This window comes from Chironomus tepperi, unplaced genomic scaffold (assembly GCF_022539635.2).
Source record: "Chironomus tepperi strain 1889 unplaced genomic scaffold, CSIRO-AGI_Ctep_v1 contig_219, whole genome shotgun sequence".
In the NCBI taxonomy this organism is placed as follows: domain Eukaryota; kingdom Metazoa; phylum Arthropoda; class Insecta; order Diptera; family Chironomidae; genus Chironomus; species Chironomus tepperi.
In genome coordinates, this window is record NW_027226341.1 from 258,582 (window position 1) to 286,351 (window position 27,770).

Consider the following 27,770-nt stretch of genomic DNA (forward strand, 5'->3'; position numbering starts at 1 on the left):
TCATTTTAAGGTTGAAGATTATGTCTGTATTAAATGCGTACGTACATAAATAAAAAAACACTGTCAATACAAATAGAAAATGATCATATGTAGGTAAAATATTTTGCCAAAAATTTCTACTTATCAAAAGTTCTTTCTATATTTTAAAAATGCATACTCAATTTTTCATAAACTGAAATAACTTAGTTCACTTTATTTTATCACAATGGCACAAATCATATCAATAAATTGTAAAGTTATTAGGTATTTTTTTTTTTAAATATTATTTTCTAAATTACTGAACTTTCTTTTATATCAGATTAAACTTTATTTAAATTTTTAAGCACATATACAAGTGTTTCCTTCCAAAAATAATTCAATGTCCTTTGAGGTTAAAGAATTTTTTTAAAAATAAATAAAACTCAATCTCTCTTTAGCTGCGATTGTAGTAAAAGTACGATTTTCTTCGGTACCACCAGATATACATTAGTTTATTTATACAATGTCATAAATTTTTTTTGATGTTGATGTTTTTGTTCTGCAATAAATATATTTATAATGTAATAAATAAAGTTAATTTTTAATGACTTTCTAATAGTGATTACTATAATTTGATAGGAATAATCATTTTTTTTAAACAAAAAAAGTATAATTTCAAAAGAAATATATCGTTTTATTTAAAAGCGTGTGAATAAATAAAATTTAAAGCAGTATAATAAAACATTTGTACTGTTTTAAGAATTTGAAAATTATAAAGTCGTTGGTGGTTTTTAAAAATATTCAAACGATAACCACACCTACACATATAACGAAAATTTAAGAGAAGGGATATGATAATAAAAGAGAAAGTCGACTCTAACAGGGGAACGATGTGTTTATTTTGAATTTCAGCGAAGAAAAATTCCATCTCATAAATACATGGAAAATTATCGTAATCAAAATTCACAAAATATTTTATTTGAGATATAGGCAAATAAAAAAGTTTAAAATATTTATATTTTAATATATCTTGAGAGATAAACAGTATTTCTAATAAGGTGAATCAGGTTTGAACCTGAGCGACGGCACCAGCAACCACAGTTGAAAATTTATAGCAAAGATAATTTTCATATAAAAGTATCAAATATCCTTTTAGATGATGAAAATTTAATGTTTACTAGCGCGTTCGAAATTGAATTTTCTAGCACATCTGTTAATCTAATTTTTTGTATAGACACTAAGTAGAAAAAAATCAATAAATATAGAAACGAGACATCAATTCAATTATAGATAATTTGATAACACTATAAACGTATATTAGGTTTGAGTAATCAATAAGATCTGTAAAGAAATAAAATTTCATACTTATTATATTGTAAAGGAAAACTTTTTATATCAATGAAAGGATACTTTTGATGTCTTGACGTGTTCTTATTAAATTTGTGGATGCCAAAACTTTCACATAAACTCAATTGGAGAAAATTATTTTACTGTTATATGAAAATACTACGGTCAAAGGTTCTAAACTAAATAAAATCTTCTAAAAAAGTTGTTATATTCCAAATTGAATACAATCCTTAGTTGTTACTCTTGATTTTTGAGTTTTTTTAATAACCACATTTTAACATAAAAGACGTTTTTTTTTTAACTTTTTTTAAAAATAAAAAATAAAAATAAAAATGTAGTTTTGTTAAAACATTTACAATAGTTTCCTATTCAAAATAAATTCATTGCATTTTATTACAAAGCATTTACCTTATTTATTCATCAAGTATAACTTTATTATGAGATAATCTTTAATTAGAGTACTTGTGCAGTTTGCAATTTGTATGTATTAATATTGTGAAAAATTATATTAGTGACCCTTCTATTGTCAATAATCCTCTTGAGATTTGAATAATAATCATGATGAAAAACTCATTAGAGCATATTATCGTGATCTAGTGTTTTACTCTAAAATTATTTAGTATTATTCAAAACTAAGTAAGACTTATATGCAAATAATTTAGTTTTTTATTAGTAAAAGTAAAAATCAATACTTAAAATTAAAAAATATTTAATTTCTTTACCAATATTATATTAAAATATTAAAATTAATTTATGGAATAAGTATATTCAATGTAAATTTTTATGACAACTATTATATTATAAAGAATTACAACTAAACAAGCAAGTGTGAATAAAATTCAAACATTTGAAATTATTTATTCTGTTTCTATTTTCTTTTAAGTTTACCCTAACACATGAGACATTTTTATATCAAAATAAATATAATAATCTTGTATATTGAATTTAGATTTTTACTTTTTACTCTCGTTCACACAAACAAAGTCAAAATTATGCAAATTACATCTAATAGATGACAAAATTCTTTGATTGTCAAACGTATACATTACGAAGTTGGCAACGTGAAATTTGAGAAGTAAAATCAAGCTGATTTAATTTTTGAAGTGAAGATATGCAGTAACAGATGAAGGGAGTGATGAATAATATCTCCTAAATTAAATTTGATTTGCATTTTAGCTTTCTCAGGGAAAACTAGAGAGAAAATGATTAGAAAGAATATTTTAGTAGGCACATGTAAAACGTAGTACTTAATTATTTCACATTAAAATTTTATTTCGATCAAAAGAATTTTAGTACCTATCAGAAAACAAAAGGGTGAAATATTTTTTTTTATATATTTTTTATTTAATTGATGAATTTGTGATTGTAAAAAAGTAGGAGAATAGTCTTCTGCGCTAACGAACTGGATTCGATACTAAGCAATGGCTAGTCAACTTTGAGTAAAAAAGCATTATTATTGCTTGAATTTTGTTTTTACGACACACGAATATATAGAATTGTGAATCAATCGTCGTCAATGAATGAAAACAAAACAAAACAAATCAAATGAAAAGGGATATTTATTACATCGAAAACCATCAGGAATTTCGCCAATATGGAAATCAATGATTTAAGAAATTTTATTTAATAATATCGTTCATTTGTCCTTCTGTCTGCCATCCAAATTTAAGCTCCGCCTGTTTTTCATAAACGCCAAATTTATATTTTATAAGAATATTTTTAAGTATCTTCGAAAAAATTTAAAAAGACTCTTGTTATTATTTTAACAACTTCTCTGAATTGTAAATTTTTGATCACCCACCCATCCATACATCGCTGCTTAACTAAATAAACTATTTATTAATCTTAAGTTGCATAAGGGTGTTTCTTTGGATAAATTTTTTCAAAATTTTCGACTTTGAATTAATTTTTCTCATAATCTGGCAATTTTATAGCTTCATTCTTTATATACACTTACGGGATTTGTGCAGATCTTTATTTATGTACAATTATTTTTTACCGTCATGCTTTATTTAATTAAATATTTCAATTTTTATGCCGGTTTCTCGGAATCAAAATATCAAATTCCGACTTTCAACTTGAATTTTTTGCACTTTATTCTACTTGTCACTATGGTTGAGTTGATATTTCGAGTGTATTACACCTAAAACTATCGTTTGTTGCTCTTTAAACGCTGCAAAAATCCTTAATTAAAGAGAAAAATTGAAATTAAAGTGATTCCGAGAAACTTTTTTCCTAATCCACGAGAAAATTCATTTTTTGATTTTTCGTTTTTGTAGGAATTATAGATTAACAATACAAAATAATGACAGATTAAGATATTATAATTAGTATTAGAACGAAATTAACAATTAGTTAATTTGTTTAATAAGTTAAAGTAATGTTTTTCAATGAAGCAAATTTTGTAGTTTTTGAGACACGAATTAGACGAATTTGACTTATCCAGAGAATCACCCATAAACTCGATCAAATGTTAAATTTTTTTAAATGTGTAGAAAATTTTTTTTTGAAAATAAATTAAAAAAATTACAAAAGTGTTCTTGATCGAGGGACTTAAGCGCATTTTTGTCCCAGCGATCAGTAATTGATTAATAATTCACTTCCAGACCTCCAAAATGAGATCCAGTAGGTTCCAGGCTATTTCAAAACCCATAGAACGAGTTCCAGTAGCATCTAGGTCATTTTCTGACCTAAAATACTAGAACCAGTAGGATCCAGGTCACTTTCACACCTAAAAAACAAGATTCAGTAAGATTTAGGGCACTTCCAGAACTGCAAAACAAGATCCAGTAGGTTTGAACAATCATAAACAAGTTTACAAAAATGCGCTAATAATATGTCAAAGTAAGAATTTTGAATTAAATCTTTAATATCTTGAAATGGCTTGAAATAAATGCTAAATAAGTCCGATTAAGATAAAATAATATGAATTAAACATTTGTCATATCTGCACTAAATTTTTTTAAAAATATTTTAAAATCAACAAATTTTCTGGAAAATTACTCAAAAGCTTTGTAAAAAAAAATTTTATCATGCCAATTCAACAGTAATCTGTTCTTCAATATTTTTGAGTTTTTTCTTAAACTAGTAATTACTGTTTACACTTGTAAAATATACCACGATTTAAGACAAAACAACATGCACAACGAAATTCTGATTGAATTTAAAAAATAATTAATTTTTAACTTCATCTCCTTCTGTCATTCCACTCTAAGTTCGAGCAATTTTCATAAATTTTCAAAACGGATTTCGCAGTCTCTATTAGAAAAAATTGTTCCAAATTGAAATTAGAATAATAATACTACATACAAACTTATAATGAAATCCCATCGAAACTGTTATTTAAATGATATTATACTTAAACGGAAAAGTAGGGTTTCTGAAGCCGTTAACGGAAAACGGAAAATGGCTGTTAACGGCACCTAAATTGAAAATGGAAAACGGCCGTTTTTAACCTCCGTTTAAGGCACTTTTCCGTTTTCTCCAAATTCATAAAACCAAATAATTTTTACTATTATTGAAGGAAATATAGTTTGCTTTAATCATACTTAGTCTTAAGTTACTTAATAATTAGGTCTAGGTACATTCTTCAGAATCTCTTATTTTGTTGAATTCAGAAACTTTGAATAAATTTTGACAATTCTCCTTTTGAAGATTTGGGTTCACTTTCAGGACTGAAAATATTTTATAATTCGGTGATTCCACCGATTGGTTGAATTTTGAAAATTTTTACTTGAATAATCCGTGTTCTTTAAAATTTAATCATTTCCAAAATGACATTTAATTCAGTTGACACTTCAAGAATACCAGATAAACGTCTTTATTTACTCACTTAATATCATAAACAGCATTCTAATCAAAGCAATTGCTGTTAATTAAGTTATAATTTTGATTTTAAAAATTTATTTTCACGTGGATTAGGAATTTCGTTACTTATACTTTTTTTCAACAATGAGAATTTTTAATAATTTTAGCTTAATAGCTTGGTTTTGAGCCCTAATAAGCACAACATAAGATGTATTAGATAAGGAACCATCGATTAGACTACCAAAGAAGCTTTAAAAGTGTTTAAATAGTCTAAATTTTCGTTTTGAATGATGTCAAAAACAACAAATTCCAAAAAAAAAGTATAAGTAACGGGCATAAAAATGGAAATATTTCCTTAGTTAAAGTGTATTAAAGGTACTAGATGACATAAACGATAGTAAATAGGTAAATACATGATATAAGGCATTAAAAGTAGTGAAAAAGTGAGTAAATTAAGAGAAATATCATTTTTTGTGAAAAAATTCATCGGTGGAATCACCGAATTAGGTATTTTTGATACTTTTTCGCTAGTTTTTAACTTAATTTAACTAGTTCTTCAAAAATTGAGACTCAAAATTATTCAAAAACCTCTAATAGTGCAAAATTAAATTTATTTTGCTGTCTATTAATTTCATCTGTAAACCAAAAACGTTTTTCAGAATCCCTCGGTGATTCCACCGATGAATTTTTACACAAAAAATGATATTTCTCTTAATTTACTCACTTTTTCACTACTTTTAATGCCCTATATCATGTATTTACCTGTTTACTATCGTTATATGTCATCTAGTACCTTTAATACACTTTAATTAAGGAAATATTTCCATTTTTATGCCCGTTACTTATACTTTTTTTTTGGAATTTGTTGTTTTTGACATCATTCAAAACCAAAATTTAGACTATTTAAACACTTTTAAAACTTCTTTGGAAGTCTAATCGATGGTTCCTAATCTAATACATATTATGTTGTGCTTATTAGGGCTCAAAACCAAGCTATCAAGCTAAAATTATTAAATATTCTCAATGTTGAAAAAAATATAAGTAACGAAATTCCCAATCCGCGTGAAAACAAATTTTTAAAATCAATATTATAGCTTAATTAACAGCAATTGCTTTGATTAGAATGCTGTTTATGATATTAAGTGAGTAAATAAAGATGTTCATTTAGTATTCTTGAAGTGTCAATTGAGTTAAATGTCATTTTGGAAATGATTAAATTTTAAAGAACACGGATTATTCAAGTAAAAATTTTCAAAATTCAACCAATCGGTGGAATCACCGCCCTACGGAAAAGTACAATAGTGTAATGTAATATAAGTAGGGTTGTCAATTACAAATACCAATATTTGGGTATTTGGTCCATTTTTACACACTGTAAAATTGTGAAACTATTTGAGTCACCAAATAATTTGTAATTTCAAACCAAATAATTTGTATCTACCAATCTAAGATCTAAGAGTTAAATGTAAAGCAAGTATGAAATATTTCCTGAAAATCTTCAAGTATAAAATTTTGCAATATTTTTTAAAAAATTTATTAAATTTTTAGAATTTTTGAGCATTGTTTTGATTAAATATCTAATGAATACAAAAATCAATTTATATATATGGGGCCGTTCACTTATTACGTTACGCAAAAAAACGAATTTCTAGACCCCCCTCCCCCCTCGTTACAAAATGTCGTTACAAAAAAAATTTTTTGGTTGAGGCTGTTACAAAATCCTAGACCCCCCTCCCCCCTAAAAAGCGAACGTAATAATTGAACGGCCCCTATGTGGTTATACGAAAAAGTGACCATTAAATTTTTGAAATTTACCAACACTATTATGTGTATTTTACACGGAGAACAATGGAAAATTGTGATAGTGTTAGTTTTGTTTGGGCGAAGTTTGTCTGTATGACCACATATATAAATATTGACAAAAATTTAACACATGTTGTGGTTTTGAAAGTCAGAACGAAAAGATAGAAAATCGTACTTCATGTCCTTATGATTAGAATGAGAAATACTAAAAACAGGACTGAGAATAGAGGTTAGAAAATTACCGGTAATCGGGATTTGAAGGTAACGGATATTTACCGGTAATTACCGGTAATATATATATATCTATATATATATACCTATATTCAGCGTAAACGGATCGAGAATTCATTTTAGCATTTTAGAATTCGTTTTAGCACTTATGTTTGAAATTTTAAAAACCGTTAGAAATTATCACAAAAAAATGATTTCTTCTTGAGTTTAAAACACGATTTTTAAATTATTACTTTTATTAATTTTAAATTAATTACTGTTTATTGGGTGATAACTTGCAGAAATTATACCAATATACATGTATAATTCAGTAAATATCAATTAATATTAGCAATGAAAATTTTGTATTTTTACCGTTAAATTTTTATTCAAATTTCAAGTGCTAAAAACAGTACAAATTATTTTAAAACCATACAAAAATAACCGTCAATTTTTCTATTCGTTTACCCTGGATATATATATAAAAAAATCGGGATAAAAAATGTTATTTTTGGTCATTTTTGTAAAAGGGCATTTTTAAGCGTTTTCAGACCATGGATTGTATAGATCAGTTGTAAAAGATCAAAAAATAAGAACTTCTTCATTAAAATTTTTGACTATTGGACTTCCTGTAATTTAAAATTTCCAAAAGAAAAAATTGAAAAAATGACCAAAATTTGGTCAGTTTTTATTACAGCCGCTAGCGTTAAATGACTTGTTTTTCATGAACTAAAAAGTACCCATTCTCTATCATTCTTCATACCAAATGATCCATTTTCAAATGTAATTTCGGCTGGAACGCGAGATCTCGAAAACTAGACATCGTAGAGTGCTCTGGTTTGTTTTTATAGCTTCGTTCTATCAAGTTATTGGGTTATCGGTCATTTAGAAGTTTCAAATCAACTCATAAATACTATAATTAACAGTTTTTCATTTTTATATACAAAATAAAAAAAAACACGTTTTTTCATTGTTTTACAGTGTTTTTCAATGTTTGTCGATGTTTTTACAGTGTTTACTGAACAATGTTTGAATTTTTTTTGACCGTTATGTTTTTTTGAATTATGAAAATTATGAAAATCCGTTAAATGATGAAGATTTATATGGATCTTGTTTTTAAGATCTGAAAGTGACCTGGATCTTACTGGATCTTGTTTTTTTTTTATGTCTGAAAGTGACCTGGATCTTACTGGATCATATTTTTTTGATCTGGAAGTGATCTGGATCTTACTGGATCCTGGGTTTTTAGGACTGAAATTTATCTGAATCTTGTTTTTTTAGGACTCGAAGTAACCTGGATCTTCCTGGATCTGTTGTCTTGGTAATCTTCGTCTTTAACATCTCTAATGCTCATCGCATCGACATCATAAATTTATTAATTAAAACAAAATTAAGTTGTAAAAGCCTGTAGCTTGGTCTTTTAAAATTGAATTATTTGTATTCATGAAAAAAAATTAATAAAAAATACAACGTTTATAAAAAACTGAATCTAACATTTTTAGCGCATTTTTGAAATCATGGATCAACATTTCAATGTATGCCGGTTGGATTTTTGATTGTATTTTGCTATCATTGGCTTTTCGAGCTTTTTTTCGAATTGTGGTCGAAATTTAACAGAATACTATAGATATAATGAACAACAACGTCTGTTACTTGAATAATTTTGATTTTAAATCATTCTGATCTCAAACACTCCGAGATATACTTGGAAAACGAAAGTACATAATCCAAATTCAAGGATAATCTATTTTAGAGATACCGGCCAATTGAGCTTGATTCAAAATAAAATAAAAAAAAAATAAAAATTATTGAAAATTATATTTCCTACTATGCTGTGTCCTTTAAAGTTAAAAGTTAATTAAGTTAATATCAATATTTTATTTGACTGAATAAATTGATAATTGGTTTATTTTACTCTGATTAAAATTGTGAAATATACAGAAAACTACAAAAACAATAAAAGTTATCTTTAATTTGTAATTACTTAAAAGTATAGAATTTCAAAATTGTTAGTTTGTTTATTTGTCATAATCAATCATATAATAAACAATATTTAAAGTTTTTCATTGTTTATCAATTGAAAATAAAGCTTATAATTATTGATATTCACAAAAAAGTTTTTTTATATTAATTGCAAATGTTCAAAATATTTAATTAAACTTCAATTTGTTAAAGTTAAAATCATATCATTTTATAGAAGTTTTAGATATTCCAAAATATGGTTAGCATAGGTAAGTTAATTATCATTCAGTTACTAATATTTTCGCTTTTTTCATTTTTCTCTACTTGTTCTATTTTACTTACATTATTATTATTATTATTACTATTGTTATTATTATTATTGTTAATATTATTATTATTACTATTATTATTGTTATTTGATATAATACTTCCACTATTATTTTGAAATGAAATTTCGTTTGTATACTCAGATGGAAAGTGACAATTTTTTATCGATCGGCTTGTTAAGGCATGATGTAAGGAAATAGGTGGAAAATGGATTGGTAATCCAGTATGTAAAGACAATCCTGCAACTGCATGCAGACTATGAAGTAGTGCTGCTGAATGTTCTTGAGCTTTTCTTCTTAACTCAGCCACAGACGTGGTTCTTGCATCAGTGCCCAAGGAATTACAAATTGTTGTTTCAAGTGAATTGTTTGCTGCATGCGATAAGTTTTGTTCCAATAACATTGATGAACAAGAATTTGCTGCGTTATAAAAAAAATGCAATAACATTAAAAATATATAAATAAATAACAAATTGAGATTACTTAGAAAAAATGAGGAATTATAAAATAAAACGCCAAAAACATAAATACCGGCCTGGTCGAAAATTTCAATAACGGTTATTCATAATTTTCATAATCTTCGTCAGTAACGGTAATATAAATGACTCTAACAAAGGAACCAAGCATGGAAAGTCTTTAAATTTGGTACCAAATTGTGTGTCTTGGCGAGTTCTATAGGATAAAAATATAAAATCATATAGAATAATTGAAATATTCGAGTAATCTATCCGTTACTGACGTAGAATTTTTTTCCAGGTCGAGTATATATATATATATATATACTCCAGTATACCAACTATATATATATATAGCTGAAGGTGCGTTTTTAGAAAACATATCTCTTTTGTGTTAGTATTGCTTACCTTTTAAATTTGAAAATAACGGTGGTGTAAATTGTGAACTTAAACCAGCTAAATGAGGTGGCAGAAATAACGGTGGCTGCCCATTATCCAAATGTCGAAAGTTGCTTTATTAGCATTTAAAAATAAAAAGTAAAAAGTAAAAATAAAATCAATAAATTTAGTCAATAAATGATTTTCTTCGGAGATGACTTCCTGACCACACGAGATTTTTAATGATTCTAAATAAAAATATCAACTAATATTAAAGCTATTAGGGGGAAACTATTAATGATACGAAACCAAAATTTATTTACTAGTCTCTCAATGGAAGTGTTGCTATAGAGGGTAAATTGGAAAAAATCTATTCTTTGTTGTAACATTGCCACAATAGTAGCAAACTTATGTTCAGATTTTTTAACAATTCATCATAATTTTTTAACAAAAACTTCAACCCCTGTGATGTTCGAATACTTTGGTTTACAATATTTTAGTACTTCTTTTTCTTCAATGATTATTTGCATAAAAAAGTGGTCTCTATAAATGTTCTTTTCACAATTTGTTATGTATGTATCACAATAAATTGAGGGCGTAGCAAAACAATTGCTATGAAATTGCCTTTTAATGCTTTAATGCATGATACATCTTAATTTTTCATATCTTCAATGCCTTTCTTTGAGTGCTCATGAATAATTTATAAACTAAATAGGATTTCATCTTGAATCAATATACTTATTTTTCATTTATATAATTTTTGTATTCCTTTATGAACACAATAAAATGCTTTGTAATGTGGCAATAATGGAAAATACTGCAAATTGGTGAATAAAATAATTCTTAATCACAGCATGTCTGCTGATGCTGATTACATATATTTTTTATATTGAATAATTTTAATGGCATCATCCCTTGTAATTGCTTGTACACAAACAATAAAAATTTAACATTCCAACCCCATATGTTGTCAAACAATTAACAATCGTTTACTTAATGGTTCTTTATCCGTTTACATTGTTAACAGCTATTCTTTTTGACAAAATCACTGTTTGTAAATATTTTATAATGATGATACGAGAGTCAACACGTGCTTGATTTAAAAATAATTATGGAAAACAATTATCAGATGATATGTTTGCGATATAAGCACTACAGAAATAACATTTATTGAGACATTAGAGATTGTTTTTTTTTTCAGTAATTTCCTTTAAATAATAAATATTATATTAAAATCGTACTGGAATTGCCGGATTTCCTTTTAAAGATTTATGAGAAATTTACTTCATTTAAGGCATAAGATTTGCTTACTTTTTGTGATAGATCCATATATATCTCTCAAAATTTGATAACCTGGTAGGACTATAGAAATCGCCGTTAAGCATGACGGGAAAAATTAATAAAATGATTATTTTTGCTTTTTTATAAACAGGGCCCTTGATAAAGGTCTAAACTGTTGAGATTAATATATTTTTTTTACTTAATTGTACCAACAAACAAACAGAATAATTAATGACAGCTATTGTGAAGCCTCCTTTGTGGAAGACAATTCAATTGCAAAGGTATAATAATAGATTAGTATAGGCAATATTGTCTGCCTAAGTCCAGCAATACTATCTAGGCTTCATCTTTTTCTTGAGTAACTTCTTGAAAGTCTCTGCTATTAGCACTTGACCTATTTAATTTTTTTTATGTTTTCATAAATTTTTACATAGATTAGATAGAAATACTCTTTAAAAAACTCCATCTTTTTGTTGACACTGCAAAGGTAATGATAGGTTTTAGGTTTTTATAGAGAAAGACAAAATGAGTCTTTCCAAAACTTATTTGTGATAGATGGCTTTGGTTGTAAATATGTAGATGAAAACTCTGTTAGAAATTTCATACTGATCGAATCTTTCAAAATTAGAATCTAAAACTTAAGCAACTTTGGATTGTGAAAACTCGATTTATAAAATTTGGTTTAAACGTATTTTTTTAAAATCAGTGTTTATACTTCTTTTTTTTGAACTTTTCTTTCGATTAAAAAAAAAAAAAAAATAAAAAATAAAATAAAATGTTACATACCTATCAAAATTACCAAAAATATGGCTCTGTATATTATTTGAGTTCATTTGATTTGACTTTGTTATATTTTTGGGAAGAGGATCTCCAACTTCTATTGGTGAATCTGATAGGGCAGGACTAGAAGAAGAATGTTGTCTATAAAAATTAAAATACATAATTTTTTTTACCAAATATTAAATTAAATTAGCTAAATTTGATAAAAAATTAATAAACCTTAATTGTGGGGATGGTGTTCCATTAACACTAGTCGAAGAATTCGATTGCACTTGGTTTGCTGAAGTTGAACGATCGATATCTATTTCGTTTCTTGGACTTGTGGCTGTTGCACTAGAACTTTGCTCATCATCGTCATCCATATCACCTCCCACGTTTGGAGATATTGAATCTCTACTATCTACATCATGCTAATGAAAGTAATTTATTAAATCATTTGTAAAAATGGAATATCCTTATTCTTTTATTTCTATTAATTGATTATTGACTAATTGAGAGTTAGTTAAATCAGAATATTGCAAGAATAAATCTGGTGGTTTTTAAATCAAATGCAATTTTAGAATTAATATTGACTTTTATTTATTCAGAAACCAGATCAAATCATAATATTTTGTCAATAAACATATAAAACAGTATTAAAATAAAAACTTACTTTGTCTGAGCCTAAATTTTCACTATCATCACGCTTTCGTTGATCTTCCTTAAGACGCTCTGATTTTCGCCATTTCGCTCGTCGATTCTGTCAAACGATATTTGTTTTTTAATGAATAGATTCTAACATTATTATATTTTATTAATCACTTACTTGAAACCAAACCTTTTGAAAAGAAAAGACAAAAATTAGAACATTAAAATTTTGTAAAGAACATAAACTATTAAACTTAATATTTGGGAATGTTATTATTCGCGCTTTTACATAATTATTTGGTTATAAAATATTCATAGACTAAAAAAGATATAAGAAAAATTTAATTCAATTTATTTGAAAGGGAGTATGAGGACAAACCAAATTTGTTTAAGTAATGCGTTTTGAAGAAAAATTCATGCTCTTTCATGTACGCGAAAAGTATTATTAAAAATTCATGAGTCATTTAAAATATGTTAAGAGGGGATCTTCACCAATTCACTTAATGCAGCATCAAATTTAATAAGGTAATTTGAAGTAAAAATATATTTGATAGACAATAAAGTATTTTTATAAGTTTTTAATCTTTAACCTTTAAAATAAATAATATAAATTTGCAATCATCTAGATTAGACAAAAAAACAAAATTACCTGCACTCTTGCTTCCGTTAAATTTATTTTCATCGCCAAATCTTCTCTTGTGAATACGCTAATGGAAAATATAACTTTTTTAAAAAGGAAAACTTTTTCAAAACATCAATTTCTTACTCTGGATAGTGAGTTTGTGCAAATGCAGTTTCCAATTCTTCGAGCTTTAAAAAAATTATATTAAGCAATAACTTGGTGATTTTTTTTTTACAAAAAAAAAATATTTTTAATCAATACCTGCTGCAATGTAAATGTTGTTCTATTTCTTCTTTGCTTTCTTCGAACGAACGTTTCATCATGTATTGCTGGATGATATGAATAGCTTGTATCTGTCGCAATAATATGATTTAATTATTTTTTAAAAAGCTAACAATAAATTATACAGTAAATAATTTTAATTCATTAAAATATTACATGGATGAGTAGGAGCAAAAGGATATTCTAAAGTTGGCAATCTTTGCTGTGTTCCATTAGAAGTATGAAGTGCAGGTGGACAATGATAGCAAAACATTCCTCGTCCCGGCACTGAAGCGGGAGGTATCTATAGAATATTCATATTTATTTTTTTTAAAAAAAAAAAAAAAATTATTAATTTCGTTTTGAATATCCTCGAGTTAAACAATTTTGATTTAAATTTATTAATTTTTAAGTTTTATAAAATTTTTATGGATTTGATCAGAAACAGAACTCATTGTATTTTGTTTTTCACAAAAAATTCTTATTTAGTAAAACATTTGTGTAAATTTAATTTAATACACAAATATCAATGTTGTAGCATTATTTTAATTAAATGTTTCATCACAATATTCACTTGAACAAACACTTGTTTAAAACGTTGTACATTAATAAAAGATGACTTGCATTAAAAATTTACATTAGCTTTTTTAGATTCACAATATTTCAATATATATTATAAACTTTCATCCTTTGACTTTTGCGACGGTTTTTTCTAAATGTAAGAATGCTATTCGTTGTTTTATATGTCTTGTTTTATAAAATACAACAAAAAAATTGGATAATATAGATCCTTTTTTAAACTGATGCCAAAATCTATTGTATATGATGAATTCCATATTTTTATATCTTCAGAAACTTAGATGTATATGCACATATGATATATAATATTTTTTAACAGTATACTCTTAATTATATTGTATCGACCTGTAAAATTTGATTCAATTTTTTTCTTCTTTGATTCATTCTTTAACTTTTTAACAACTTTATTGTATTTAACTTTTTTTTTTATTTATACCGTCGGAAAGCACAATAATATTTTTTTGAGTTTTTCTTCAAACATGAGCACAGTTTATTTATTTATTTTATTCAAAAAAAAAAAAAAACCAATATATATTCACTTTTAGGTATTTATTTAAAAACATTATTGCTAGAGTCATTATTATTAGTTTTTTTTTGCTATGATATGTTTTGCATTTAACTATTTTATGATAATAATTTTACCTTATTTCCTTCCGTGAAAATTGTGAATTTAAAAATGCGAGAAAATCTCGCTTATGATTTGAAAAAACTGATTATTATTAAATAAATATATTTATTTTATTTTGATATAGTAATAATCCAATAGAGTCAATTCTGATATTTTTTGTAACACATTTATGTATTTTACGTCTTCAATGCTCCACGCTTGTTTCGCAACTGAATAAATGCTATGTTTTCGTCAGCAATTATCAATTAGATCGAATCAACATCACACACAGCTATCAACTTATAATATAATACATATTGCATAATGATATTATTAAAAAATAATATTAAAGAAAAATCTGAGTAAAATGCGATCCACAAAATTCATTTAATATAACTCTCACTATACGAAAATTATAATACTTATGTAGCTGGCCAGATTCTCATTAAATCCTTTTTACCGAATACTAAAGAGAAGATGCGCACATATATACATTCTTACTCGTGCTCACATGTTTTGTGTTAACGCCTCTTTTCCCCTTAAAAATTATTGCTGATATTATTGTTTTGTCCTATGCATTCTATACAATTTCATTCACTCAACTTATATCTCAGTTTGATCGTGGTACAGTCTTTATTTTACTATATTTTGGCATGGCTGTAATTTTGAACATTTATTATCTTGAAAATATTTATGTCGCGTAGTTTAACTCACAGTGAATCATTGTTTTTATTCCTTCAATAATTCATTGAACAATAGTCAGGATAATAACTTAATAGCCGTTTGAATATATTGAAAATTATACAAATATTATTAAATAGATTTATTAAATGTATAAAAGATCATTGTTCATTGGAAAATAATAATGTTTATACTAATTTATAAGAGGTTATGTGTATTAAAAAGGACTCCCTCTTGTTCGTTTTATTATAAGAAGAAAATGGAAATAAAATAATGAATGAAACCATAATCATCATCGCTTACATAGCCTTAGGCGATTGTTAATGTACTTTAAAATAATTGCAATTTGAAACAATCGTTATAAGTCTTCTGTCAACACAATATTCATTATATTTTTAAATTATTTAGAATACGTTTTTAAATACTTGCTAATGTAACATGAGTTCAACACACATTTGTATTTACAGTTGAATACACGTAATAAAGATTATACAAGAATTATGTGTATATGGTAATTTTTTGTTTTAAAAGTTTCATTCAAATGAAAATTTTAGAGTATGTATTTGTTAATTTCTTGAAAAATTTAATTAAAATGTATTAATTCATTAAATAAATATTTGATTAGATGTTAATTAATTTCATTAAAAAATCATGAAGCTTCCAAGTTGGAAACAGTATTGAAGGAGTTGTATATTTATAAAAACGCTATAAACACATACATTTTAAGAAGCTTAATCTAGATTCTAGAATTTCTGATTTCATTAACAAAAGCGGAAAAAAGACTATTTATTGAAAATCCCATGAAATATTTCCCATGAATTTTATAATAATTAAAGTTTTCTAATAACTCTTAGTCTTTATTTACCATATTCTGAAATAAAGAAAATTCCTTTGTAATTATGTTAATTAGTGTATGTGTCCGTCAAGGGTGTCTACTCAAAAGTTTCATTTACTAAGTGTTTCCAAACAAAAAACTACTGAAGAATTTGAAACTTTTAAAAATGAAAACTTCTTTAAGATACATTTTTTTTTTTAATTTGATAGGGATTTTAAGAAACTTAGAAAATACTACAGGGCGATTCCAATCATAGTTTAAATTTCAAAACGGAAAATTAATTTACCCTTTTTCATATTAAAACAATACAGTTGTTGTATCGAGTGGACAAAAATATATTATAACTAGTTAATAGCAAGTTAACATCCAGTTGATGATTAATTCTTAATTTTTTGATAACTCGGCTAACTTTATATAAGACGGAGATTTGTCGTGATGACGGTTTTTGTCAAATCGACGTTTTTGTTTTCCCTAACTCTGCATGTTGCATGACCCAGGGTATATCAATACACCATACCTACCCACAATTTGTGGGTCGCGAATCACACAAACCAAGTTGGTGTGACTAGAAATGCAAAAAATATCCAAATCCAATTAGGCTTTCCCTGGGATTGAACCTGGGTCGTTAGAACGGAAGTCCGACGCTATAACCACTTGGCTAACACCCGAGCTAAAAAATTTTTGATTTGCTAAATTTAATTTAATCAATCAAAATAAATATTAGGTATTAAGTACATGCTAGGTATTTTTAACACATTTTTGAAAAAAAAAAAAATAAAATAAAAATGACGCTTATTAGCGCATTTTTGATCAAAATAACGCCAATTTCCCTCCAAAAAGTGTACAGAAAGGCAGACACTCTTTATTGATTACACAAAACATTACTTTATATATTTACACAAAATATATTATAAAGATTAACATTTGATCTTTGGTGAAAAAGTAGATTTAAAGTATTTATATTTTTGCAATAAAATATAATATTACGAGTTACAAAATGTGTTAGGCAGCATCAAATTAAATTAGATTGGTATAAATTAGAAAAGTTATTAAATTTTCCTCTCCTTTAAAAGAATATAAAATCTTTCCCACACACATATACTTCTGCACATAAATTCATTTCATTTGTATTATTGAAATCCGACACTTTTGAAATACCAAGGGACAAGAACTCGAAATCCGCGCGTAATAAATTTATGAACATTTTGGAAAATAAGAAAAATTTAATGTAATCGTATTATCCTATCCATTACTTGGAATGTAACAGAAATGTGTATTTTTTTCCTCTAAAGCTATGAAGATTTAAAATTTATAAAAATAAAGGTATTAAATTTTCGGTTCATATTTGGTTCATATTTTAAATTAAAATTCATGAATAAAAAAATTCAAAAAAATAATAGGAAAAAAAGCAAATGGTTCTATTGCTTTTTAATATTGTAGATTGAAATTTACACAATTAATAGGACGTGGTCAAATTGAACGAATTAGAAATTTGATTTAGTACCAAACTTCATTTTCAATTTTCAATTTTTCGTTTTGATGACCAAATTCCATACCGATTTTACCAGGATTTATTCACATATAATGCTTTACGAGTCATGCCACAAAAAGCTTTGGTTGATATACTTCGAAAATCCAATTTTTAAAATTTCCTCTTTTCTCTTTATGCATCATTTTGAGCAAGTGAGAAAGATGAAGAGTATCCAATAAATTTTCGAACAATTCTGCTACGTATAGTGATAAAATCTCACATAGATGATTGATATATATGAGATTAACTGAATAAAATATTCATAAAATTTTAAATGAACATTACAATTATGTTGCAAATATGGACAATTACATTCTATTCATAGCTTTTTAACAGTGTTCAGAAATTAGTACGAGAAAAATATTAATTATATTGTAATGAAAAGTTACATAATATCCATAACAAAAAAAAAATCAGCACCTGAGCTTTGTTTGTTTCTTCTTCATTTTTTATGTTTCGGAAGGGAAATTTATTGCGCTTTTTCATTTTTGAAAAAGTAAAGAGAAAATTTCATTTGTTAGAGTTTTTAATTCAAATATATAGCTGTAAATAAAATATGTATGCATACAGAAAGAATTAAAAAGCACAGATGGTTCATAAAAAACCAATTTAACTAATGACTTAATTTGAGGATGTTTTCATTTTAATTAAAATGTGGTATATATGCTGAAAGTATGGTGAATTACACAATATTTTTAATTATGTCATTTATGAATTTATTATTGCAATTTGCTTTTTAAATAAGTTTGTGGTTTCATTTTTAAAATCATATCGATTATATTTGTTAATTAATTTTGTTAATCACACATCTGAAATGGAACTTAAAAAATTAAAAATAATTCTTACGCTCTTATATTATTGCAGATAATAAGAAATTATTTTCTGACCTTACATAACATGTCACGAAAACAATGATCTAATTTTTTGTTTCAATTGTTTCAATTACTCTTTATTTAATAAAGTATTTTATTTGAATGTACGCATTTTTATTTAACATAAATTTGATATTTGAAAAAGTGTTTGCACATACACGCACAGCCGTATGTATTTATATATTGAAAACTAAAAAAATATACCAAGAATTAAATTACTCGCTTTATTTGATAATGATATCAAAAAGTATATAAAAGCGGATGCAAATTTATTAAATTTACACAATAAAATATTTTTCAATCCCCTCATGTATATTGTTTGAGTATAATAATCATATATGATCGTTTCATTTTGTCATGAGAATGCCTATTCAAATGCATAATTGAGATGACAGAGTCATTTCAACAGCATATAGAATGCTTTCAAACTACGAATTTATTGAAATTGATATATTGAATCATTCATGATTGAATTGAAATTTTCATTTTTTTATTTTACCTGTAAATCACAGATAATTGAATTTAAATTTTTATTAAAACCCAATGTGACAATTTCAATTCTTTAGGAATTTTTAACCAATTTAATAAAATTTCGATATTCTCTTATGTTTTCGTCACAAGAGAGCTCATAATTTATTCATTTAATATATTTTTTTTGTGTCTGTGTGTACATAAATAATAATTGAATCTCAAATAGCCTAATTTGACTTAAATGTACAAAACATTGGATATAGTTCTTTTAGACGTTTATTTTGCATAAATTTGCCTTGAGTGATTAAAACAATAAAATTTAGTTTTAGACCAGTTTTAAAGTATATATTTACCTTTATGTAAAATAAAATCAATTTTTTTATTTTATTTAATTTTGTTTCAAATTACTTTCGAATTAATAATAAAATTGACATTTAAAAGTGATTTTTAGTTTTCAGCATTGATAGTTCGTATACTAACCATTGAATTAAAAGAACTTTACGTGAAAACGGAATAGTAAAGAATAATGTTTTTATTCCAGTCTCAGACATTTTTAAAATTTGCTAAAGAAGGATAAAATAAAAGCGTGGACGAATATACCGATAATCGAAACCCAATGAATAAGCATTTTAAAATAAATTCAATAAGTAATTTTTTGTAATATTTGCATAATAATTTGCATGAATGCGATCAACTAAGTTAGAGTTATCGTTTTGCAGAAAGCATTCTGTGGACTTTACTCCAACTCTGTTTTTACATTACATTTTACGTATAATTTTATACGAAATACGATAAAATTTAAAAACTTTCAACGATGATTAAAATTTATCATGTTAACTAATAAAAATTACTTTACTAATGTAAATTATTTCACACGAATTAGATTACATAAATGAAAATTTAAAGATTTTCACAAATCAAATTATTTAGGCAACAAAGCATAAAAATTTATTCTCAGATATTTTGTCAACTTTTGCAAACATATGATATTAATTTATTCAATTAAGCCTTGAATGAGAACATTAAATTAATAGATCTGTTGTCTTAGAATGTTCTTTAATTCAATTAAGTTCAATTTATAAAATTTTGTTTTCATATTCATATCAAATAATTTTATTAAGTATGAACACTCGTCTATCTCCCACACAAAACAATAAACGAAATCATCTTGAGCACTTGCGTTCTTAATCATTCTATTAAATACAATTAAGTTAATTTTATTTTTTTTTTGACGCTTTTTGAGATTGATATATAGCTTCAAACAAAACTCATGTATGACTGCTAAATTTTTTTACACATTTTATCATTAAGATATCTAATTTTTGCATTAAACTTTATTTGCTCTTCCGGTTTAAATTGCATCTTACTTCCTTTTATTTTTTTATTCTAGCTTTTTATTTAAAATATAAAACAACTCCGTATTTGCAATGTGTGATTCAATTTAATGTAAAATACAACTACTTTATAACTTGATTCAGAAAAAGACTAAGTAAAAATGGAATGAAAAAACTGTATGCATAAAATTTGTGTAAAATATCACGGGTAAGGAGAGAAAAACACTCATGTTTTTTATTGTTGATAAAAATCTCAAATGTTTTCTAAAGACATTTATTCTTAGAGTATGTTGTTCAAAAAAATCTATTCTTCAACTCTATAAAAATATACTTAAAAATAGCTTTGCGGATTTCTGTTTGTTTTTCAAGTATGCACTAAATAAATGGTTTATTATTCAATTTACTTATGAGAGTATTTCATTTACCTTAGAAATACAGATTTATTCTCTCGAGTTCTTGCGATTCCATTTATTCGATCAAAAAAATATTTTAAAATATTTTAATAAAGAAGGAAACTTTCAAAAATACTGTTTTAAATTTCCTACAAGTGTTATTAACAACTGTAAATCTTTTTTTAATCTTCTTTTTGCCACAAAATTTCAAGTGTGTAGTGAAAAATATGACGACACACTAAACATGTGTGTCTCTTCTTGAAAAAATAAAGCGAGTTATCGACTCATACAATGAATCTGGTAATGCTCAATTACAAAACATGGTTTCATGAATTTAGCTTTTGGGTGAATCCTAACTCTTTTCGAATGCCTACAGCATATTTGATTTTAAAAGAATCTATACATATTTAAAAAATAAGAAAAAGTCAACATATCAACAATAAATAAGTATTGCACGGATCGTTAAACAAAATGAAATAAAGTCTAAAAAATCTTTAAGCATAAATATCCCAAATGAATAACATCAAATCATCCCCTCAAGATAAGTGCACTTTTCACAAAATGTTATAATTTCAATTACATTCAATGAAAGAGAAAATTAGTATTATTATTATTCGGAGGGTTTATTTTGACACATGTAAAAATTATAGTTAATTTTTTTTTGGTTTCTTAATAAAGGGTAAAATGAAGCGGGTGTTAGTTGTGGTGTTCTGAAATTATTCTTTAACACTCACTTTTGATGTATGAGAATTCAAAAATAAAATTTAAAATATTTAATTTTCTTTTAAATCGTTACCCGTATTTTTATTTGTTTCATGATATTTTAAATTAATTTTCATCATGCATTTTAATTCAAATTCAATCAATTTATTAATAATGTATATTCTTTTTTAAATGAATTTTGATTAATAATCATCAACATAAATTGCTTTTAATAAAATAAATCTTTTATGAAGTGTCTTGCTGTTCTCAATTTATTGATTGAATCAATTAACAGTATTTTCTGGCTGATGACAATTATTATGTTTATTCGTTTTATTCATTAAAAAGAGAAAACAAAGCAGACTTAAGGAATATTTTCGTTGTAAAATCTCGTTTTTAATGAATTTTTAACGTTATGGTTAAAGCAATTTAAAAAAATTATTTCATTTTATTTCCATTCCATTATCGTAATTATATGATTTTTTTTCTTTAATATAGTATTCTCAGGAAAGGAAGAAAAAGGGATTTTTGAGGAAGTAAAAAAATTCTTTTTACAATATTTCTCTTCATTTTGCTCAAATCCAATCATCTAAAAAGCAATTTGATATAGATTATTTTCTCTTAAATATATCGTTATATTTGTAGTAGTAAAAAATGCATAAATTTTCTATCCTCTTTCGATTGGTGGATTTTTTTTCTTCTCTTTTCTCCTACTTTTGAGCGATTGCGCATTTAAAACTTCTCCTTCGGTATGCTCAAAACAATACAAAAGTTTTTTTTTAATACATATATCTAATATCGACATATATAGAGTTATACATATATTTAATAAAGGCATATATAATGGACGAGAATACATATTTCACTTAATAGCAATTTGATTCATGCAATTATTCAAATAAAGGAAAACAAATTTATTATCATTAATAAAGTAATACTAAATATATAAGCAACATAACTTTTTTAATTCTAACTCACAAATCATTTGTAATAACTTCTATGAAAATAAATGATTGTTCTTATTTGAATGAACGGATGAACACACATAATATGAAACAATAGTAAGGATATCTTAAATATAATGATGTGATTTCAGTAAAAATTTCTTTTCAGTAGCGTAGTCTGAGGTTAAAAATCATTTTCTTAGACTATACGAATCAAACTAATAAAATTTTTCAATTTAGTTTTATGCCTTTATATATAAGTTTATATTCAATTTTATCAAAATAATAGACATGTAGAGGAAAGTAAAACCTGTTTTACTTATCTATTTTAGGGTTTCTGAAAAACCACAATTTTCCAAAATCGCACTTTAGTTAATTTCCGAATTTGTGAACACTGCGGTTGCAAATCACTGAAATTTTTTCGAAATGATTTTTATGTATAGAAGTCAAAACTATCTATTTTAATTAGATTCGGTTCTAAATTTATTTAAATAATAATCTAAAACTGACTTGTTTTAAACATTTAAAATTTATTTATTTTTGAACAATTTGCAAAATTTTAGTTTGTTACATAATTTACTATAATTGATAAACCATTTTTAAAAAAATATTTTTTTTTTGAATTTTGCTAAATTGTACTATTAAATTATATCATGTTACTTCAAGTTTCATAATATAAAATTTAGAGTTTCATTAACTTACAACGTGCTTATAAAACTTGGCTTCTATTGAAATTTATAAGAAATTTTCAACATTATAATAATAAAATCTGTGAAAATTTTTAAGAGTATCGACATGACAGAAAGAATAACTATAGAAATATTGAACTTATTTGGAAAATTTTAAAAAAATTACTGTTCATTTGAAAATCAAAAGCAACATGAATGATCTATACAAGAGAGCAGCCTAAATGATTCTTTAATGATTTTCGCTTAATACTTAACGTGGAAATATTCTAGATGTTTACATGTTTATAAAAATAAGTCTATGTATATAAGTATACAATTTACACATATATGCTTTAAATGAATTAATCTTTTACATATATAGAATCATAGAAATGGTTTTTTCCTCTTTACACATACACTGTTTAATGGTCTCGGTAATTAATTCCATTTCCTAATTCCTCTTTTTATTCATTCATTACACTCAGTTTCTCCAATTAAGATTCAATTTGCAACGTTTAACTGAAGCAATATATTTCTTATGTTCTACATAATGAAATGTTATAAATCTCATCTAGATTGCTAACACCCTCTTAGACCTTAACAATGTTTGCAAATGTTTACTTCTTTTGTTATTCTAGACAAGTTTCATTTATTGTTGCTCATTAGTAATAAGGTTTCATTTTCACTACTATAAAAAGAATCTCATGTTGATATTTCTTGGGATTTTAAGATTCCATTACCTATTAGAATTTTAGTTTTTGTTTTGAAATTTATAATTCATAGTATGCATGAAAAGCTCAGAAAGCATTTTAACCAAGTCAGGTGTCATTCTGAATGACTTAATATGACATTTGATACTTGTGGACAGCTTTATACTAAATATAAACTGGGTAAATGTAAAAAAAAATGTTAAATTAATCCATTAAAAATTCAATTTTGAATTAATGGCAAGTCTTGGTTAGAAGCAAATCTCATGCAAAAATGAAAGAAATTATGTCTCATCATGGAGAAAAGGACTAAAGTAATTTAAAATTAAAATTGAAAAAGGGGGAAAATCCTTTCCTTTCCATAATTGTTGGAAATTTTATAATGGCTCTTTATTCAAGCGAAATCTTTATAGAAACTGCATGATGCAGAGTACTTGTGTAATAAAAATTTCTTTATAATAAATTTACGTTAAATGATACTATGCTGACATAAAATAAAAGCATAATTTTAGATACGTCTATATAGCTAATTAAGAAACTGACACATAAACATTTTATAAATCATAAATATTTTAATAAAATTATAAAAACTGGATACATATAAAATTTAAAAAATCATTACGATTTAAATTAATTTTTTAAATTTTTTCAAAAAACAATTTGAAACTAATTTTTTTTGAAGAAAATTAATCAATAAATCCCAAATTCATATGCCAATCCCAATCATAGTAAAGGTTTTGCTTTTCATTTGAACCCATTTAGATCTTGTCATTAAGCAATTTCTTTTATTTTTTATGTGATTTTTTTATTGCTCAGATTTTCCCAAAAATAACTTTCACATATTTAACTATAAACGGATGATACAGAATCAGATAATCGGGAAATCCCGAAATCCCAAAATATCCCGGGATCCCAAAAATTTCAATAGTCGGAATCGGAATTGAAAATTTTAATTTTTAGGTAAATTTTACATTTTAATTTCAATTTTAAAAAAATAATTAAAAAATGTTTAGGGTAAAAAATATAATTTCTTGCGCAAAATGCAGTTGAAATTTTCAAATGCTCATAACTTTTGAACGGAAGCATGAATTTTACAAAACATTGTTTAAAAAAAATACGAAATCAGTGAATTTTCAGATTTCGTAAGAAAAATATTTTTTGGATGCTCCATTGCTTCAAAAATCGATCATTTATACTGAATATAATTTCTTGCGCAAAAAATATAATTTCTTGCGCAAAAATATATAATTTCTTGCGCAATTTTGGACAAGTAGGCGATTGATTTTCACGACACAAAACTTCAATTTTCGGACGATTTATCCTCCTTTCTGACGTTGTTTTGTTTCCAAATGGTTTGAGGATGGTATTGGATTATTTTAAAAATATTTCAGAGGTTGAAAACGCGAAAAAATTACCAAAACAAAATTTTGAAATTTTCGTGTGCAATTTTGGACAAGTAGGCTATCACAAAAAAATTTTGTTGTGATAATTTTTTCGCATTTTCAACCTCAGAAATATTTTAAAATGATCAAGAAGCATCCTAAAACTGTTTGGAAGGAAGACAGCGTCGTAAAAGAGGGTAAATAATCAGAAAATTGATGTTTTGTGCCGTCAAAATTAATCGCCTACTTGTCCAAAATTGCGCAAGAAATTATATTTTTTTGCGCAAGAAATTATATTCAGTATAAATGATCGTTTTTTGAAGCAATGGAGCATCCTAAAAATATTTTTCTCACGGAATCTGAAAATTCACGAAATTCGTATTTTTTAACCGATTTTGGTGTCAGCAGAGTTTATCGTTAAGGAGGTATAAGCATTTAAAAATTTCATGTCAGAAAAAAAAATTTTTTTTAGTGAATTTGTTCGCGCAAGAAATTATATAACGCAAGAAATTATATTTTTTACCCTATATATTTTTTTTAATTTTCATTTCATTTTGACATCAGCTTAATTATGTTAATTTATCGATAATCGCTTTTAAGATGTTCAAAAAACTTCCCGACAGTGGTAAATTAAAAAAACTTCTCATCTACAAGCTAGCCGTGAGACCCATCTTCACATACGGCTGTCCAGCATTTGAAGGGATGGCAAAAACCCATCTACAAAAACTACAAGTACTACAAAACAAATTCTTGAGAATTGTTCTCAACAAAACAAGATATGAAAGGATATCGGATCTACATACAGAAGCAAAAATGCCCTCTATTGAGGACTACGTCGGAAAGTTGCTAGTCTTGCATTGCTAAACTCCGAATAAAGCATAACATAAATTAAAGCAAAACAATTTCAAAATAAAATCAAAAACTAAGTGACTAAAGGCGATAAGCCTGAATCCTTAAAATTTATCCAAACTGTTCATAATTAAGATAAGAACTAGTAATGAAGTGGATCACGCTTCATGGAATATTCACACCATACGTGGATCAGAAAACTGTACAGAAAAGTAAGAATTAAAAAAAAACAAGTTGAACAAAATAATCGATTTATCAAATAAATGTGATAAATAATGATTACTTACGCCTTCACTCGTTTCACTCCGTTCAGGACGCAAAAATTTGTGAGCTTCGCTCAATCAAGTCCGATCTACGTTCGAACTAATTTAGTTCAAGCTTCGCTCGAACTATTTTTCTTCTCACGGCAACATATTTTGATATAATTTCCGTTTCTAATGTTGAGGAGCTTCGCCCGACTTTGGTAGATTACAGTACTAATGTAGATTACTATACGAGCCGGGCTAAGATAAGACGTTATTTAATAGTTTACTTTACGAGCGAAGCGAGTCCGCGTTTTTTTCGACATGTGTTTTGGAATAATCGGCTATAATTTTGCAAAAAATGACAGTTATTTGCATCGTGTGCCTCGGTGGAAGCATCTTATGACTCCAAAAACAATACAGCTCTGGCCATGCCCATTCCCTACCAGATGCAAAAAACCCGAAGTCTTAGTATTGAGATTGAAGAGAGATATCTGGCTGATTAACTAACTAACTAAATAGCAGAAAGTGTTTTTTTTTTGCGATTTCTCCGCACTGGAACAACTAATCAAGATGCACTGTTGGATTCACTGTTGGATTGAAATTTTCAGGCACAGACTTTCCACCATTGAAAATATTTGTCAATTCTGTAAGTCTGAAGCAGGAAATTACAAAAACCGGAATTTCAAAAAACCAAAAGCAACATATTCAACCAAATTAAAAATTTGGTGTGAATATGATATAATGAATAAATTTTTTTTTTTTAAAAAAAAGTAAATTACCCCGGGAAATCTCGAAAATTTCAATCTCGATCCAGAAAATTTATCGGGATCGGAATTTCGAGAAAACATAATCACCATATTAGAAATCAAGCAAAGATAATAATCTAGTTTTCATCGTAGGGAAAAATAAATGTGATACACTCGACTTCTGATTGTACTTCACCTTGAGATTTCAGCAACCAGACATCGTTTAGAGCTCGGGTTCGAATCAATAGGTCAGTCAACGATTTTTTTATTCTTTTTTTCTTAAAAAAAAAAGATTTTTGAAAACACAGCTTTAAAGTACGCGAAGATAAAAAATTAAGACATGCATTTTCTGTTAAATTTTAATAATCTTTGAATAAAGTGTTTTTTAAAAATATTAACACAAATGAA

At 25.9% G+C, this 27,770-nt stretch overlaps 1 protein-coding gene and 1 long non-coding RNA gene across 2 annotated transcripts; one reads left to right on the forward strand and one right to left on the reverse strand.

Annotated features, from left to right (window-relative positions):
• Positions 1–9,360: 9,360 nt before the first annotated feature.
• Positions 9,361–15,341, reverse strand: Drgx (Dorsal root ganglia homeobox). The gene is made up of 11 exons (XM_070640529.1): positions 15,039–15,341; positions 13,995–14,121; positions 13,818–13,909; positions 13,701–13,744; positions 13,584–13,641; positions 13,113–13,124; positions 12,960–13,046; positions 12,527–12,717; positions 12,314–12,448; positions 10,277–10,380; positions 9,361–9,833 (listed from the first exon to the last, which is right to left on the reverse strand). The coding sequence occupies exons 2-11, from the start codon at positions 14,089–14,091 to the stop codon at positions 9,373–9,375; spliced, it is 1,281 nt and encodes a 426-aa protein (XP_070496630.1). The 5' UTR covers positions 14,092–14,121; positions 15,039–15,341; the 3' UTR covers positions 9,361–9,372.
• A 9,500-nt stretch (positions 15,342–24,841) lies between these two features.
• LOC139090743 (uncharacterized) lies at positions 24,842–27,712 on the forward strand. The gene is made up of 3 exons (XR_011544447.1): positions 24,842–25,100; positions 26,087–27,262; positions 27,516–27,712. It is a non-coding gene; the product is annotated as an uncharacterized lncRNA (long non-coding RNA).
• The last annotated feature ends 58 nt before the right edge of the window (positions 27,713–27,770 follow it).